Source organism: Eumetopias jubatus, unplaced genomic scaffold (assembly GCF_037043125.1).
Source record: "Eumetopias jubatus isolate StellerSeaLion01/CBP00866 unplaced genomic scaffold, mEumJub1_p1.0 scaffold_91, whole genome shotgun sequence".
Classification (NCBI taxonomy): Eukaryota; Metazoa; Chordata; class Mammalia; order Carnivora; family Otariidae; genus Eumetopias; species Eumetopias jubatus.
The window spans coordinates 684,030-699,952 of NW_028274897.1; the positions used below are offsets into that span (position 1 = coordinate 684,030).

Here is a 15,923-nt window from a genome sequence, read left to right on the forward strand (position 1 = left end):
TGTATGGTTTCACTCATATATGGAACATAAGGAATAGTGCAGAGGACCACAGGGGAAGGGAGGGAAAACTGAGTGGGAAGAAATCAGAGAGGGAGACAAACCATGAAGAACTCTGGACTCTGGGAAACAAACTGAGGGTTACAGAAGGGAGGGGTTAACAGGGTGATGGGATTAAGGAGGGCACGTGTTTTGATGAGCACTGGGTGTTATACACAACTAATGAGTTGTTGAACACTACATCAAAAACTAATGATGTATTATATGTTGGCTAATTGAACATTAAAAATATTTTTAAATCAAAATTTTAAAAAATTAAAAGAAAAAACAAATGAACAAACAAAAACAGAAACAGACTCTAGATACAGAGAACAAACTGGGAGTTTCCAAGAGGGAAGGGATGGGGATAGACAAAATAGGTGAAGGGGATTAAGAGGTACAAACTTCCAGTTATAAAATAAATAAGTCATGGGGATGATAAATACAGTATAGGGGATATAGTCAGTAATATTATAATAACATTGTTTAGTGACAGATGGTAACTACCCTTATCATGGTGAGCATTGCATAATGTATAGAATTGAATTACAATGTGGTACATCTGAAACTAATATAACATAGTATGCCAACTATACTTCCATAATAAAATTTAAAGAAAATAAGTAAAAGTGGGGTATTGAAGTCTCCAACTGATATTTTTCAGCTGCTTACTTTTCCCTTCAAATCTATTATTGCTTTCTTCATATACTTTGGAGCTCTGATATTTGGTGCATATATATGTATAACTGTTCTATATTCATGGTAAATTGATCCTTTCATCAATATATAATACTGTATTTGTCCTTGTCATAGTTATTGACTTCAGGTCTATTTTTTCTAATAATAGTACAGCCACCCAGCTCTTTTGGGCATTATCTGCATGAAATTTTTTTCCTGTCCTTTTACTCTCAACCTATTTGTGTCCTTTCTTTTTCTCTTTTTTTTTTTAGATTTTATTTATTTATTTATTTGACAGAGAGAGAGAGAGAGAGAGAGAGAAGGAACACAAGCAGGGGGAGTGGGAGAGGGAGAAGCAGGCCTCCCGCGGAGCAGGGAGCCCAATGCGGGGCTCGATCCCAAGGCCAAAGGATCATGACCTGAGCCGAAGGCAGACGCTTAACAACTGAGCCCCCCAGGCGCCCCTCAACCTATTTGTGTCCTTAAACATAAGTGAATCTGACTAGATAGTGGATATTTGGATCATGTTTGTTTTCTTAAATTCATTTTGCCAATCTATGCCTTTTGAGTGGGGAATTAAATCCATTTACATTTAAAGTAATTACTGATAGAGGGGCACCTGGGTGACTCAACTGGTTACATGTCTGCCTTTGGCTCAGGTCATGATCCTGGGTCCTGGGATCCAGTCCTGCTTTAGGCTCTCTGATCACCTGGGAGACTTCCTCTCCCTCTCCTGCTCCTCCCCACTACTTGTGGTCTCTCATTCTCTCAAATAAATAAATAACATCTTTAAAAAAAAATTGCTAATAGAGAAGGACTTACTTTTGCCATTTCTTGTTTTCTGTATCTCTTATTTAGATTTTTTTGCCCCTAATTTCCTCCATTACTGCCTTATATTGTATTTAGCTGATTTTTTTGTAGTTACATTTCCTTTTGTGTATATATACAGATATTTTCTTTGTGATTACCATTGGGATTTCATCTAACATTCTAAAGTTGTAACCATCTCTTTTGAATTGATACCAACTGAAATTCAATCACACAAAAAACTCTACTCCTATACACCTCTGTTCCCATGTCCACACTTTGTCATTGTTATCACAAAATACATCTTTATACTTTGTGTACCATTAAATATTATTTTATGCATTTACCTTTCAAATACTGTATGAAATAAATATTTGAATCATAAATCAAAATTATAACAATTCTGGTTTTCATAGGAGCTAGTGTATTTAGCTTTACCAGAGATCTTTATCTCTTCATATGGCTTTAATTTACTGTCTAGTGTCCATTAATTTCAATGTAAAAGAGTGTTTTTAGCATTTATTGTAGGGTAGATCTGATGGTAATGAACTCCCTCATCTTTCGTTTATTGGGGAATTTCTTATTTTCTCCTTATTTTTGAAGGACAGTTTCATTGGTATAGATGTTTTTTTCTCACTTTAAATATATCATTCCACTACATTCTAGCCTCAAAAATTTCTACTGAGGGAGGAGTAGGAGACCTAGATTTTGTCTGGTCTCAGGAATTCAGCTGAATAGGGATCAAACCATTCTGAACACCTACAAACTCAACAGGAGATCGAACAGGAGAGTAGCAACAACTCTCTAAACAGAGAAGCGACCACTTACTGGAAGGTAGGGCATGCGGAGAAGTGAATCTGAGGCGATATTCGGGAGGATAGACGGTGGGGGAGGGGCCTCCGCCGGCCGCTTCTGGCAAGTCATAGAGCCGCGGAGCACAAAATCGGACCTTTTAGAAGTTGGCTCGGCGGAGGGACGTCCCTGCAGTGGCTAAGCGGGGGGTGGAATCCTCCCCGGACAGTGCGGTCTCAGGACCCTTGGGGTCACAGAGAGACCGGGGGTGCCTGAGTGCGGCAGAGCTCCCAGGTATCAGAGCGGGGAAGCCGGCTGCAGAGACGAAGCAGAGTCGCGGGCTCTCAGCTCGGGGTTGCCATAAACTGTGATCTGCGGCCCAGTCGGGGCACGGCTCCTCCAGCAGGGATCCAGCAGGCAGCAGATCCGGGGAGACTCCCCTTCCTTCCCGGGGAGGAGCGGTGCGGGAACGCACTGCAGGGATCTGCTGGGTTTGGAGACTCCCCGCGGGGTCGGGTGCCAGAGATAGCAACGCTCGATCACAGGCTGGGTGAGCACGGAGTGCGGCCGGAGACCGAGGACACGGAAGTGACTGCTTTTCTCTGGGGGCACACTGAGGGGCGGGGCCCCGAGTTCTCAGCTCCTCCGAGTGGAGATTGGGAGGCCACCATTTCTGCCCAGGTCCTCCAAAGCTGTACCGAGAGCTTGCAGGGAACAAAAGCTCCTGAGAGCAAACCGGAGCAGCTTCCTTAGCCCAGACCGACAAGGGCGGGGCAATTCTGCCTCCGGCAAAGACATTTGGAAACCACAGCAACAGGCCCCTCCCCCAGAAGATCAGCACGAACAGCCAGCAAGCCAAGACCAAGTTTACCGATCAAGGAGAATAGGAGAACTCCAGCGCTAGGGGAATACTGCACATAATAGATTCATGGCTTTTTTTTTTTTTTTTTACCATGATTCATTATTTCATCAAAGTTAATTTTTGTTGACTTTTTTTATTTTTCTTTTTCCCTTTTTCAACCAACATCTTATCAATCCCTTTTAAAAAAAAAAAAAACATTTTTTATTTTTTTTTTCATTTTTAGAGTCATATTTTATCCCTTCATAGTAGTTACCCTTCTTTTTGGCATATATATATAAGTTGTTCTCTCTTTAAAATTTTGAGGTACAGTTTCTTCTAACAGATCAAAATATACCCTAAATCACTAGTATATGGCTTTGTCCTAGTCTCCTGCCTGATCACATTCTCTCCCTTTTTCCTTTTTTTTTTTTCCTTAAATCTTCTTTCTTTTTTCAAACAACTTATCTTACCAAGTCCTTTTATAAAATCTTTTATAATTTTCATCTTTACAGTCATCTTCCATCCCTTCATTGTATCAATCCTTATTTTGTACATATATGTCTTTCTTCCTTTAAAATTTTAGGAGGCACTTTTTTCTAACAGACCAAAATACGCCCAAAATCTAGTGTGTGGCACTGATCTATGCACTAGCCTGATCATATTTGATCATATTCTGCCTTTTTTGAATTGTTTTGTTTTTGTTTTTATCTTTTTTTTCTTTTTTTTTCTTTTTCTCTTTCTTTTTTCTTTCTTTCCCTTTCTTTTCCCCTGGTTTCAGGTCTTTTCTGATTTGTATACAGTATATTTGCTGGGGACGTTGTAAACCTGTTAGCCTTTTGTGCTCTCATTCATCTGTTCTCCTCTGGACAAAATGACAAGACGAAAGAAATCACCTCAGCAAAAAGAACAAGAGGTAGTACCGTCAGCCAGGGACCTACTCAATACGGACATTAGTACGATGTCGGACCTAGAGTTCAGATCATGACTTTAAAGATACTAGCTGGGCTTGAAAAAAGGGTGGAAGTTATTAGAGAAACCCTTTCTGGAGAAATAAAAGAACTAAAATCTAACCAAATCGAAATCAAAAAGGCTATTGATGAGGTGCAATCAAAAATGGGGGCACTAAATGCTAGGATAAATGAGGCAGAAGAGAGAATCAGCGATATAGAAGACCAAATGATGGAAAATAAAGAGGCTGAGAAAAAGAGAGAGAAACAACTACAGGATCACGAGGGCAGAATTCGAGAGATAAGTGATACGATAAGACGAAACAACATTAGAATAATTGGGATCCCAGAAGAAGAAGAGAGAGAGAGGGGGGCAGAAGGTATATTGGAGCAAATTATAGCAGAGAACTTCCCTAATGTGAGGAAGGAAACAGGCATTAAAATCCAGGAGGCACAGAGAACCCCTCTCAAAATCAATAAAAATAGGTCAACACCCCGACATCTAATAGTAAAACTTACGAGTCTCAGAGACAAAGAGAAAATCCTGAAAGCAGCTCGGGAGAAGAGATATGTAACCTACAATGGTAGAAACATTAGATTGGCAACAGACCTATCCACAGAGACCTGGCAGGCCAGAAAGGACTGGCAAGATATCTTCAGAGCACTAAACGAGAAAAATATGCAGCCAAGAATACTATATCCAGCTAGGCTCTCATTGAAAATAGAAGGAGAGATAAAAAGCTTCCAGAACAAACAAAAACTAAAGGAATTTGCAAACACGAAACCAGCCCTCCAAGAAATATTGAGAGGGGTCCTCTAAGCAAAGAGAGAACCTAAAAGCAGCAAAGAGCAGAAACGAACACAGACAACAGACAGTTAACAGTCACCTTACAGGTAATACAATGGCACTAAATTCATACCTTTCAATAGTTACCCTGAATGTAAATGGGCTCAATGCCCCAATCAAAAGACACAGGCTATCAGATTGGATTAAAAAACAAGACCCATCAATATGCTGTCTGCAAGAGACTCATTTTAGACCCAAAGACACCCCCAGATTGAAAGTGAGGGGGTGGAAAACCATTTACCATGCTAATGGACACCAAAAGAAAGCTGGGGTGGCAATCCTTATATCAGACAAACTAGATTTTAAAACAAAAACTGTAATAAGAGATGAGGAAGGACACTATATCCTACTTAAAGGGTCTATACACCAAGAAGATCTAACAATTGTAAATATCTATGCCCCGAACATGGGAGCAGCCAATTATATAAGGCAATTAATAACAAAAGCAAAGAAACACATTGACAACAATACAATAATAGTGGGGGACTTTAACACCCCCCGACTGAAATGGACAGATCATCTAAGCAAAAGATCAACAAGGAAATAAAGACTTTAAATGACACACTGGACCAAATGGACTTCACAGACATATTCGGAACATTCCATCCCAAAGCAACGGAATACACATTCTTCTCTAGTGCCCATGGAACATTCTCCAGAATTGATCACATCCTAGGTCACAAATCAGATCTCAATCGGTACCAAAAGATTGGGATCATTCCCTGCATATTTTCAGACCACAATGCTTTGAAACTAGAATTCAACCACAAGAGGAAAGTCAGAAAGAACTCAAATACATGGAGGCTAAAGAGCATCCTACTAAAGAATGAATGGGTCAACCAAGAAATTAAAGAAGAATTAAAAAAATTCATGGAAACCAATGAAAATGAAAACACAACTGTTCAAAATCTTTGGGATACAGCAAAGGCAGTCCTGAGAGGAAAGTATATAGCAATACAAGCCTTTCTCAAGAAACAAGAAAGGTCTCAAATACACAACCTAAGCCTACACCTAAAGGAGCTGGAGAAAGAACAGCAAATAAAGCCTAAACCCAGCAGGAGAAGAGAAATCATAAAGATCAGAGCAGAAATCAATGAACTAGAAACCAAAAGAACAGTAGAACAGATCAACGAAACTAGGAGCTGGTTCTTTGAAAGAATTAACAAGATTGATAAACCCCTGGCCAGACTGATCAAAAAGAAAAGAGAAATGACCCAAATCAACAAAATCATGAATGAAAGAGGAGAGATCACAACCAACACCAAAGAAATACAAACAAGTATAAGAACATATTATGAGCAACTCTATGCCAGCAAATTAGATAACCTGGAAGAAATGGGTGCATTCCTAGAGATGTATCAACTACCAAAATTGAACCAGGAAGAAATAGAAAACCTGAAGAGACCTATAACCCCTAAGGAAATTGAAGTAGTCATCAAAAATCTCCCAAGAAACAAAAGCCCAGGGCCAGATGGCTTCCCAGGGGAATTCTATCAGACATTTCAAGAAGAATTAATACCTATTCTCCTGAAACTGTTCCAAAAAATAGAAATGGAAGGGAAACTTCCAAACTCATTTTATGAGGCCAGCATTACCTTGATCCCAAAACCAGACAAAGACCCCATCAAAAAAGAGAATTACAGACCAATATCCTTGATGAACATGGATGCAAAAATTCTCACCAAAATACTAGCCACTAGGATCCAACAGTACATTAAAAGGATTATTCACCACGACCAAGTGGGATTTATTCCTGGGCTGCAAGGCTGGTTCAACATCCGCAAATCAATCAACGTGATACAATACATTAACAAAAGAAAGAACAAGAATCATATGATCCTCTCAATAGATGCAGAAAAAGCATTTGACAAAGTACAACATCCTTTCTTGATCAAAACTCTTCAGAGTATAGGGATAGAGGGTACATACCTCAATATCATAAAAACCATCTATGAAAAACCTACAGCGAATATCATTCTCAATGGGGAAAGGCTGAGAGCTTTTCCCCTAAGGTCAGGAACGCGGCAGGGATGTCCACTATCACCACTGCTATTCAACATAGTATTAGAAGTCCTAGCCACAGCAATCAGACAACAAAAAGAAATCAAAGGCATCCAAATCGGCAAAGAGGAAGTCAAACTCTCACTCTTTGCAGATGATATGATACTGTATGTGGAAAACCCAAAAGACTCCACCCCAAAACTGCTAGAACTCATACAGGAATTCAGTAAAGTAGCAGGATATAAAATCAATGCACAGAAATCAGTGGCATTCCTATACACCAACAACAAGACAGAAGAGAGACAAATCAAGGAGTCTATCCCATTTACAATTGCACCCAAAACCATTAGATACCTAGGAATAAATCTAACCAAAGAGGCAAAGGATCTGTACTCAGAAAACTATAAAATACTCAGGAAAGAAATGGAAGAAGACACAAAGAAATGGAAAAACGTTCCATGCTCATGGATTGGGAGAATCAACATTGTGAAGATGTCAATGCTACCTAGAGCAATCTACACATTCAATGCAATCCCCATCAAAATACCATCCACTTTTTTCAAAGAAATGGAACAAATAATCCTAAAATTTGTATGGAACCAGAAGAGACCCCGAATAGCCAGAGGAATACTGAAAAAGAAAAGCAAAGCTGGCGGCATCACAATTCCGGACTTCCAGCTCTATTACAAAGCTGTCATCATCAAGACAGTATGGTACTGGCACAAAAACAGACACATAGATCAATGGAACAGAATCGAGAGCCCAGAAATGGACCCTCAACTCTATGGTCAACTTATTTTTGACAAAGCAGGAAAGAATGTCCAATGGAAAAAAGACAGTCTCTTCAACAAATGGTGTTGGGAAAATTGGACAGCCACATGCAGAAGAATGAAACTGGACCATTTCCTTACACCACACACAAAAATAGACTCCAAATGGTTGAAAGACCTAAACGTGAGACAGGAGTCCATCCAAATCCTAAAGGAAAACACAGGTAGCAACATTTTCGACCTTAGCCGCAGCAACTTCTTCCTAGAAACATCGCCAAAGGCACGGGAAGCCAGGGCAAAAATGAACTATTGGGATTTCATCAAGATAAAAAGCTTCTGCACAGCAAAAGAAACAGTCCACAAAACCAAAAGACAACCGACAGAATGGGAGAAAATATTTGCAAATGACATATCAGATAAAGGGCTAGTATCCAAAATCTATAAAGAACTTATCCAACTCAACACCCAAAGAACAAATAATCCAATCAAGAAATGGGCAGAAGACATGAACAGACATTTCTCCAAAGAAGACATCCAAATGGCCAACAGGCACATGAAAAAGTGCTCAACATCGCTCGGCATCAGGGAAATCCAAATCAAAACCTCAATGAGATACCACCTCACACCCGTCAGAATGGCTAAAATTAACAAGTCAGGGAACGACAGATGTTGGCGGGGATGTGGAGAAAGGGGAACCCTCCTACACTGTTGGTGGGAATGCAAGCTGGTGCAACCACTCTGGAAAACAGTACGGAGGTTCCTCAAACAGTTGAAATTAGAGCTACCGTTCGATCCAGCAATTGCACTACTGGGTATTTACCACAAAGATACAAATGTAGGGACCCGAAGGGGTACGTGTACCCCAATGTTTATAGCAGCAATGTCCACCATAGCCAAACTGTGGAAAGAGCCAAGATGCCCATTGACAGATGAATGGATAAAGAAGAGGTGGTATATATACACAATGGAATATTATGCAGCCATCAAAAGGAATGAGATCTTGCCATTTGCAACGACGTGGATGGAACTGGAGGGTGTTATGCTGAGTGAAATAAGTCAATCAGAGAAAGACATGTATCACATGACCTCACTGATATGAGGAATTCTTAATCTCAGGAAAGAAACTGAGTGTTACTGGAGTGGTTGGGGGTGGGAGGGATGGGGTGGCTGGGTGATAGACATTGGGGAGGGTATGTGCTACGGTGAGCGCTGTGAATTGTGCAAGACTGTTGAATCACAGATCTGTACTTCTGAAACAAATAACGCAACATATGTTAAGAAAAAAGATAAAGAAGAAGATAACAGGAGAGGAAGAGAAGGGGAGTATGTCAGAGGGGGAGACGAACCATGAGAGATGATGGACTCTGAAAAACAAACTGAGGGTTCTAGAGGGGAGGGGGGTAGGGGGATGGGTTAGCCTGGTGATGGGTATTGAGGAGGGCACGTTCTGCATGGAGCACTGGGTGTTATGAACAAACAATGAATCATGGAACACTGCACTAAAAACTAATGATGTAATATATGGTGATTAACATAACAATAAAAAAATTTAAAAAAAAAATTCTACTGAGGAGCTCCTGGGTGGCTCAGTCAGTTAAGCATCCAACTCTTGATTTTGGCTAAGACCATGATCTCTTGGTCCTGGGATGAAGCCCCGGATTGGGGGTCCAAGCTCAGTGGGGAGTCTGCTTGAGGATTTTCTCTCTCCCTCTATCTCTGCCCCTCCCCTTGCTCGTGATCTCTCTCAAAAAAATAAATAAATCTTTTTTAAAAAATTAAACAAAAATTAAATTATAGATGAATTGAGGAATTAGCTTATCTTTGCATAAAAATCCTGGGATTTTAAGTGGGATTCCAGAAGATTGACATACTTGTAGTGAACATATCTTTCCATGTGTTGGATCTCATTAAATGTCTCAGAATAATGGTTTTAAAGTTGTATAGGAATTTTACACTAAACAGAGAATTCAGCTTCTTTGGATATAAGATCAAGAAGCAATAATACTGTGTGCAATTTATTTCTATATATATTATGTTTTAATATTTAAATGATTTTATATTTTTTATGTGCTGGTGGTCTATTGAGTGTAACTGATTTTTTTAAAAGATTTATTTGTTTATTTTAGAGTGTGTGTGTGAGCAAGGGGAGAGGCAGAGAGAGAGGGAGAGAAGCAGACTCCCCATTGAGCACAGAGCCCAACGTGGGGCTGGATCCCAGGACCCTGAGATCATCACTTGAGCTGAAATCAAGAACCTAATGCTTAACCAACTGAGCCAGCCAGGCACCCTGAGTGCAACTGATTTTTAAATATTGAACTTGTATTGAACAAAATTACTAAATTCTCTTAATTCTAATATTTATCTATAAATTATATTGGAATGTTTACTTATAAATCATTGACTGCTCCAGATAACAAAGGTTTATTTTCCTTTCCAACCCTATGCTTTTTTTTTTCTTACCTTATTACAATGGCTAGAACCTCTCCTCAGCATGGAATAGAAATGGCAGTTGCAGATTCTCAATCTGAAACTCACAGGCAAATTTTCTTATTCATGTTTTGTTTTTACCTGTAAATACCTCTTATTTACCCTCATTGACAAAAGATATTTTCATTGTTTATAGAATTTGAGGTTTGCCATTATTTTTCTTTAGCAAATTGAGCTGTTATTTCACCATCCATAGTTTCCATCTACTTTTGAGAAATTAGCTCAGTCTGATATTCCTTTTAGATAATCTTTCTTTTCTCTGTAGCTGCCTTTTATATTTTCTTTGTTTTACATAAGCTTCAACATGAAATATTTAGATATGAATCTTTTAAAATTTTGTCCTGCTTGGAATGTGTTGACATTCTTCAATTTATCAATTGGTATCTTTAATTGGTTCTGGATCATTTTCACTTACGATTTCCTCAACTATTTCTCCTGTTCCTTTCTTTCTCTCCTTCTGCAAGTTCAGCTATCCAGATATTTCCAATGTATCTCTCACTTTCATGATTCCCCATTTTTGTTAATTTTTGTGCTGCATCCTAGGTGCTTTCTTATTACCTAATCTCCAGGCTAAGTTAATTTCTTCCATTGTCATTAAATTGCTGTCAAATGCATTCACAAAGTTTGTAACATGCTTTATTTATTATTTATTTTTAGTTTTTAGGTGTTATATATGGTTCATTCCTAAAATATCCGAGTGACTTTATCCTTTTCTTTTTCATAAAGATTTTTTAAATTTTATAAAGTTTTTAATTTTAATTCTAGTATGGTTAGCATACAGTATAATATCAGTTTCAGGTGGACAATATAGTGATGCAGCAATTCCATACATAATTCAATGCTCATCATGATAAGTGTACTTTTCATTGCCATCATCTATTTCACCCATCCCCCACCTACCTCCCCTCTGATAACCATCAATTTGTCCTCTATAGTTAAGAGTCTGTTTCTTGGTTTGTTTCTCTCCCTCTTTTCCCTTTTGTTTGTTTGTTTCTTAAGTTCTGCATATGAAATGAAATCATATGGTATTTGTCTTTCTCTGACTTGTTTCACTTAGCATTATACTCTCTAGATCCATCCATGTTGTTGCAAATGGCAAGATTTCATTCTTTGAAATTCTTTGAAATGACTGAGTAATATTCCATTGTATATATATGTATATACCACTTCTTTATCCATTCATCAGTCAATGGACAGTTGGGCTGCCTCCATAATTTGGCTATTGTAAATAATGCTACAATAAACATTGGGGTGCATTTATCCATTTGAATTGTGTTTTTCTCTCTTTGGGGTAAATACCCAGTGGTGGAATTACTGGATCAATCATAGGGTAGTTCTATTTTTAATTTTTTGAGGAAACTCCATACTGTTTTCCACAGTGGCTGTACCAGTTTCCATTCTCACCAACAGTGCAGGAGGGTTTTCCTTTCTCCACACCCTCTTCAGCACCTGTTGTTTCTTGTGTGGTTTATTTTAACCATTCTGACAGCTGTGAGATGATACCTCACTGTGGTTTTGATTTGCATTTCGTTGATGATGAGTGATGTTAAGCATCTTTTCATGTGCCTGTTGGCCATCTGGATGTTTTCTTTGGAGAAATGTCTGTTCATGTCTTCTGCCCATTTTTTATTGGATTATTTGGTTTCTGGGTGTTGAGTTGTATAAGTTCTTTACATATTTTGTTCTTTTTTACATATTTTGGATACTAACCCTTTATTGTATATGTCATTTGCAAATATCTTCTCGCATTCAGTAGGTTGTCTTTTAGTTTTGTTGTTTCCTTCACTGTGCAGAAGCTTTCTATTTTAATGTGGTCCCAATATTATATTTTTGCTTTTATTTCCCTTGTCTCAGGAGACATATCTAGAAAAATCTTGCTGTGGCCAATGTCAAAGAAATTATTGCCTGTGTTCTCTTCTAAGAATTTTATGGTTTTGGGTCTCACATTTAGGTCTTTAATCCATTTTGAGTTTATTTTTGTGTGTGGTGAAAGAAAGTAGTCCATTTTCATTCTTTTGCATGTAGCTGTCCAGTTTTCCCAACACCATTTGTTGAAGAGGCTGGAGACTGTTTTTGTCCCATTGTATATTCTTGTCTCTTTTGTCAAAGATTAATTGACCATATAATCATGGGTTTGTTTCTGGGCTTCTATCCTGTTCCGTTTATCTATGTGTCTGTTTTTGTGCCAGTATCACAGTGTTTTGATTACTACTACAAGATGTAGTACAACTTGAAATTTGGAATTGTGATACCTCCAGCTTCATTTTTTTATTAATATATTTTTAAGTTTTAAAAATGTATCATTTGCACAATCATTTGCACATTTGATCTGATAATCCCAATATCTGAAGTCATTTCAAATATGTTTCTCGTGAGTATTGTTTCTACTGATGGCATTCATGGTTATCTTTTTCTTTGTTCATTGAGTTATGGTTGTATGAAGCTCATTTACTTTCAAAATTAGATGGGAGAATAATTTTATACCTAGAATAGAAGAAAGGGTTTATTTTGATTTCTGGCAAGAGATTAGGGGTGTAAACAACCTGGGATTACTGTAAATTAATTAATAAAATCTCAGAGGAAAAGGTATGAATTTGAAGTATTTAGAATAATTTTAACTATTTTTAACTTTAATTAATTTTAATAAAATGATGTTATCTTTTTCTCTTGTCTGTGTGCCTCTGAATGCAAATCCATTAAAGGGTTGGTTATTGGGAAAACAACACTCATTGCATTCTCCTGTTTGTGGGAGTGGGGAAAGGCTTTGCTTCTGGTTCAGCCTTACTGTGAAACAAGATCTACAAATGTGTAAGTTGTACCCAGTGCAAAAAACTTCCATGGTGGCCATGTCCTTTAGAGTTTCTTATTAATGAGGAGAGAATCTCATATTCTAATACTCCTCCAAATTCAGTGGGCTCCGGGATTTTAACTTTTTCATTCCCAAGATCATTAAAAGTGAATTGAGGAACCTGTTATTCCAACTTATTACAATAGATCCAGCAGCCATCGCTGTGTAGGCTTTAGAAAAGAAAAATTCTTGGTAAGATTCTTAGAGACATGGCCTGGAGGACTGTGGTCTTCTATCTCATCCAGGGATGCTCAGCGGGATAGATGACTTGGGTCCTTATTAAGACAATTCTCATAATCAGGTGAAGTCAAGAGTTGGCTATTGTCCTCAATCTGATGCATTGCTGGAATACATGACTGGTCGGGAAATAATGATCATGTGTGCCAGATTATGGGGAGTCTCTGAGCCCCAAATTCAGCTGTATGTGAATAGATGGTTGAGTTCAGTGCAACTGGAACCCCATGCTGACAAGCTTATCAGAACCTACAGGTGAGTCATTTCATTATGATGATCTTTTTGTTGCTGCCATTAATGTTGACATGCTTCCCTATGTTTCTGATGTTTGAAATAAATGAGCACAGCTCCACCCAGGTCCCTCTGTCACACAATTATCTAATTGTAAAACTATCTCACAAGTTGCTAGGTTTCAGGTAATAGTAATAAGACAAATCAATGTAGTTCCATGTCTTTCCTTTGCAGAGATGGAACTAAATATCCCAGTTCTATTTGAACTGTAGCCTCTAAATCTCAAAAGAGATTATATTATTCTTCCGAGTGTCCATATGGTTGTCTCCCAAGAAAGAAGGAATCTAGGTCCCTTGAATTATGGTAGATTTTTATACTTGGGAAATCATGGTACCCTAAGCACAAGTAAACAAATGCCCCTGATAGTGTACCTAAAATCAGTTACATAAAATCATTCATCTACAGGGGCACCTGAGTGGCTCAGATGGTTAAGTGTCTGCCTTTGGCTCAGGTCGTGATCCCAGGGTCCTGGGATCAAGCCCCCATCGGGCTCCTGGCTCAGCAGGGAGCTTGCTTCTCCCTCTCCCTCTGCTTCTCCCCCTGCTCGTGCTCTCTCTCTCTCTCTCTCTGTATCTCTGTGTCTCAAATGATTTTTTTTAAAAAAAGTCACTCATCTACATTTCAAATGAAATGGACTCTGAGAAACAAACTGAGGGTTTTAGAGGGGAGGGGGGTGGGGGGTGGGTTAGCCCGGTGATGGGTATTAAGGAGGGCATGTACTGCATGCAGCACTGGGTGTTATATGAAAACAATGAATCGTGGATCACTACATCAAAAACTAATGATGTACTGTATGGTGACTAACATAACATAATAAAATTAAATTAAATTTAAAAAAGAAAGAAAATTAATTGGTATATACACCTGTACTGGGTTTGCTAACTTATTGAAGTACAACTAATCCGCATTGTGGAATTCTATATTACATGTTTGTGGATATGTTTGTGCTCTGTCCTATAAGTTACTAATTTATATAACTTCCCTTTCCCCTAAATTTTCTCTCCTTCTATGACCATAAAGTGGAGGAACCAAACGTAGGCTGAGTACTGCTATTGCCCTAATGGGAAAGACCTCACTCATTTTGCTGGACGAGCCATCAACTGGCATGGACCCTGTAGCCCGACACCTGCTCTGGGATGCTGTGACATGGACACGTGAAAGTGGCAAAGCCATCATTATAACTTCCCATAGGTGTGACTCATTTGGATGCTTGAATGAGGGTTGGCAAGTATGATAGTGGCTTATATGCAAGAATTATTTGGGGTTAGGAATATTGACAGTAAATTTGCATAGGTATGTGATTTCCACCTTAGTACTAATGAATGGAATGACCACAAATCTTTGTTGAGTTAAATAATTAAGAATGGGGAAAGAGCAAGACGTTCAGGAGCTGTTGTGTCTGGGGATTAGTACTCTACTACTAATTGTTTGAAAGCTTTTCACTTTCCAACTATGATCTTTATGATTAGCAAATTCCATTTCACACTGAAAACAGAGTCACAAAATCCTGGCTCCGTTTGAACTACAGAATGTCCTCCAAACCAGAACTTTCTATGCTATCATGTTTTGCTAGAATGGAGGAATGTGATGCCTTCTGTACCAGGCTGGCCATCATGGTGCAAGGAAAGTTCCTGTGCCTGGGTAGCCCTCAGCACCTCAAAAACAAGTTTGGCAACATTTACATCCTGAAGGTCAAGGTCAAGATCGATGCACAGGAGGATAAACTGGATCGTTTAAAGTATTTCATCACACTGACATTCCCAGGTAAATTAGGTTGAACTAACTTTTATAGAGATGTGTTAAATCATGGGTTTTTTTGTTTCACCATCCATATGTTTTATGTCTTCAATAACTTTCCTATGGGTTATTGATATTTATTGATCTTCCATAGTAAATTCCTTTTGGGAATCCTTCTTCCTGTAGTTTCTTAGCATGATAAGGCATATGTTTTCTACACATACAAAGGTTCTCACTCAGCTCTTGTATCATTTTAATAAGGCGGCTTTGGATTCAAGCTGTCAATATAAATTATATCACTAAAGTCATATTTTTGAGTACAGTTCTCAATTATTTTCACATATTACCCATGCAAAGTTTAAAGGCTTTTTCCTCCAACTAAGCATGTATCCCTAGTCTTTTGATGTCTCAGCCAGGCTGTGGTACAGAAATGCAAACAAGAACCACTAAGCTTTTCTCTTCTCTCAAAACTAGTTCTGCTTCTGCTGCTAAATTCAACAAGCACCCCTCTGCCTACATGGTATAATACCAGAGATAGCAACTATTTTTTTCTGTCCTTTACCTCTCTTTCCTAAACATAAAGCAGAAGCATGGCAAAGATTTTAAT

At 38.5% G+C, this 15,923-nt stretch overlaps 1 protein-coding gene across 1 annotated transcript in view; it reads left to right on the plus strand.

Moving 5' to 3' along the window:
* Positions 1 to 15,923, plus strand: part of LOC148161696 (phospholipid-transporting ATPase ABCA3-like) — a 172,160-nt gene that overhangs the window by 143,754 nt on the left and 12,483 nt on the right. The window contains exons 27-29 of the mRNA XM_088020630.1: positions 13,356 to 13,543; positions 14,600 to 14,770; positions 15,153 to 15,343. Coding sequence (XP_087876756.1) covers positions 13,356 to 13,543; positions 14,600 to 14,770; positions 15,153 to 15,343 — 550 coding nt within the window. The remainder of the gene's footprint in view (positions 1 to 13,355; positions 13,544 to 14,599; positions 14,771 to 15,152; positions 15,344 to 15,923) is intronic.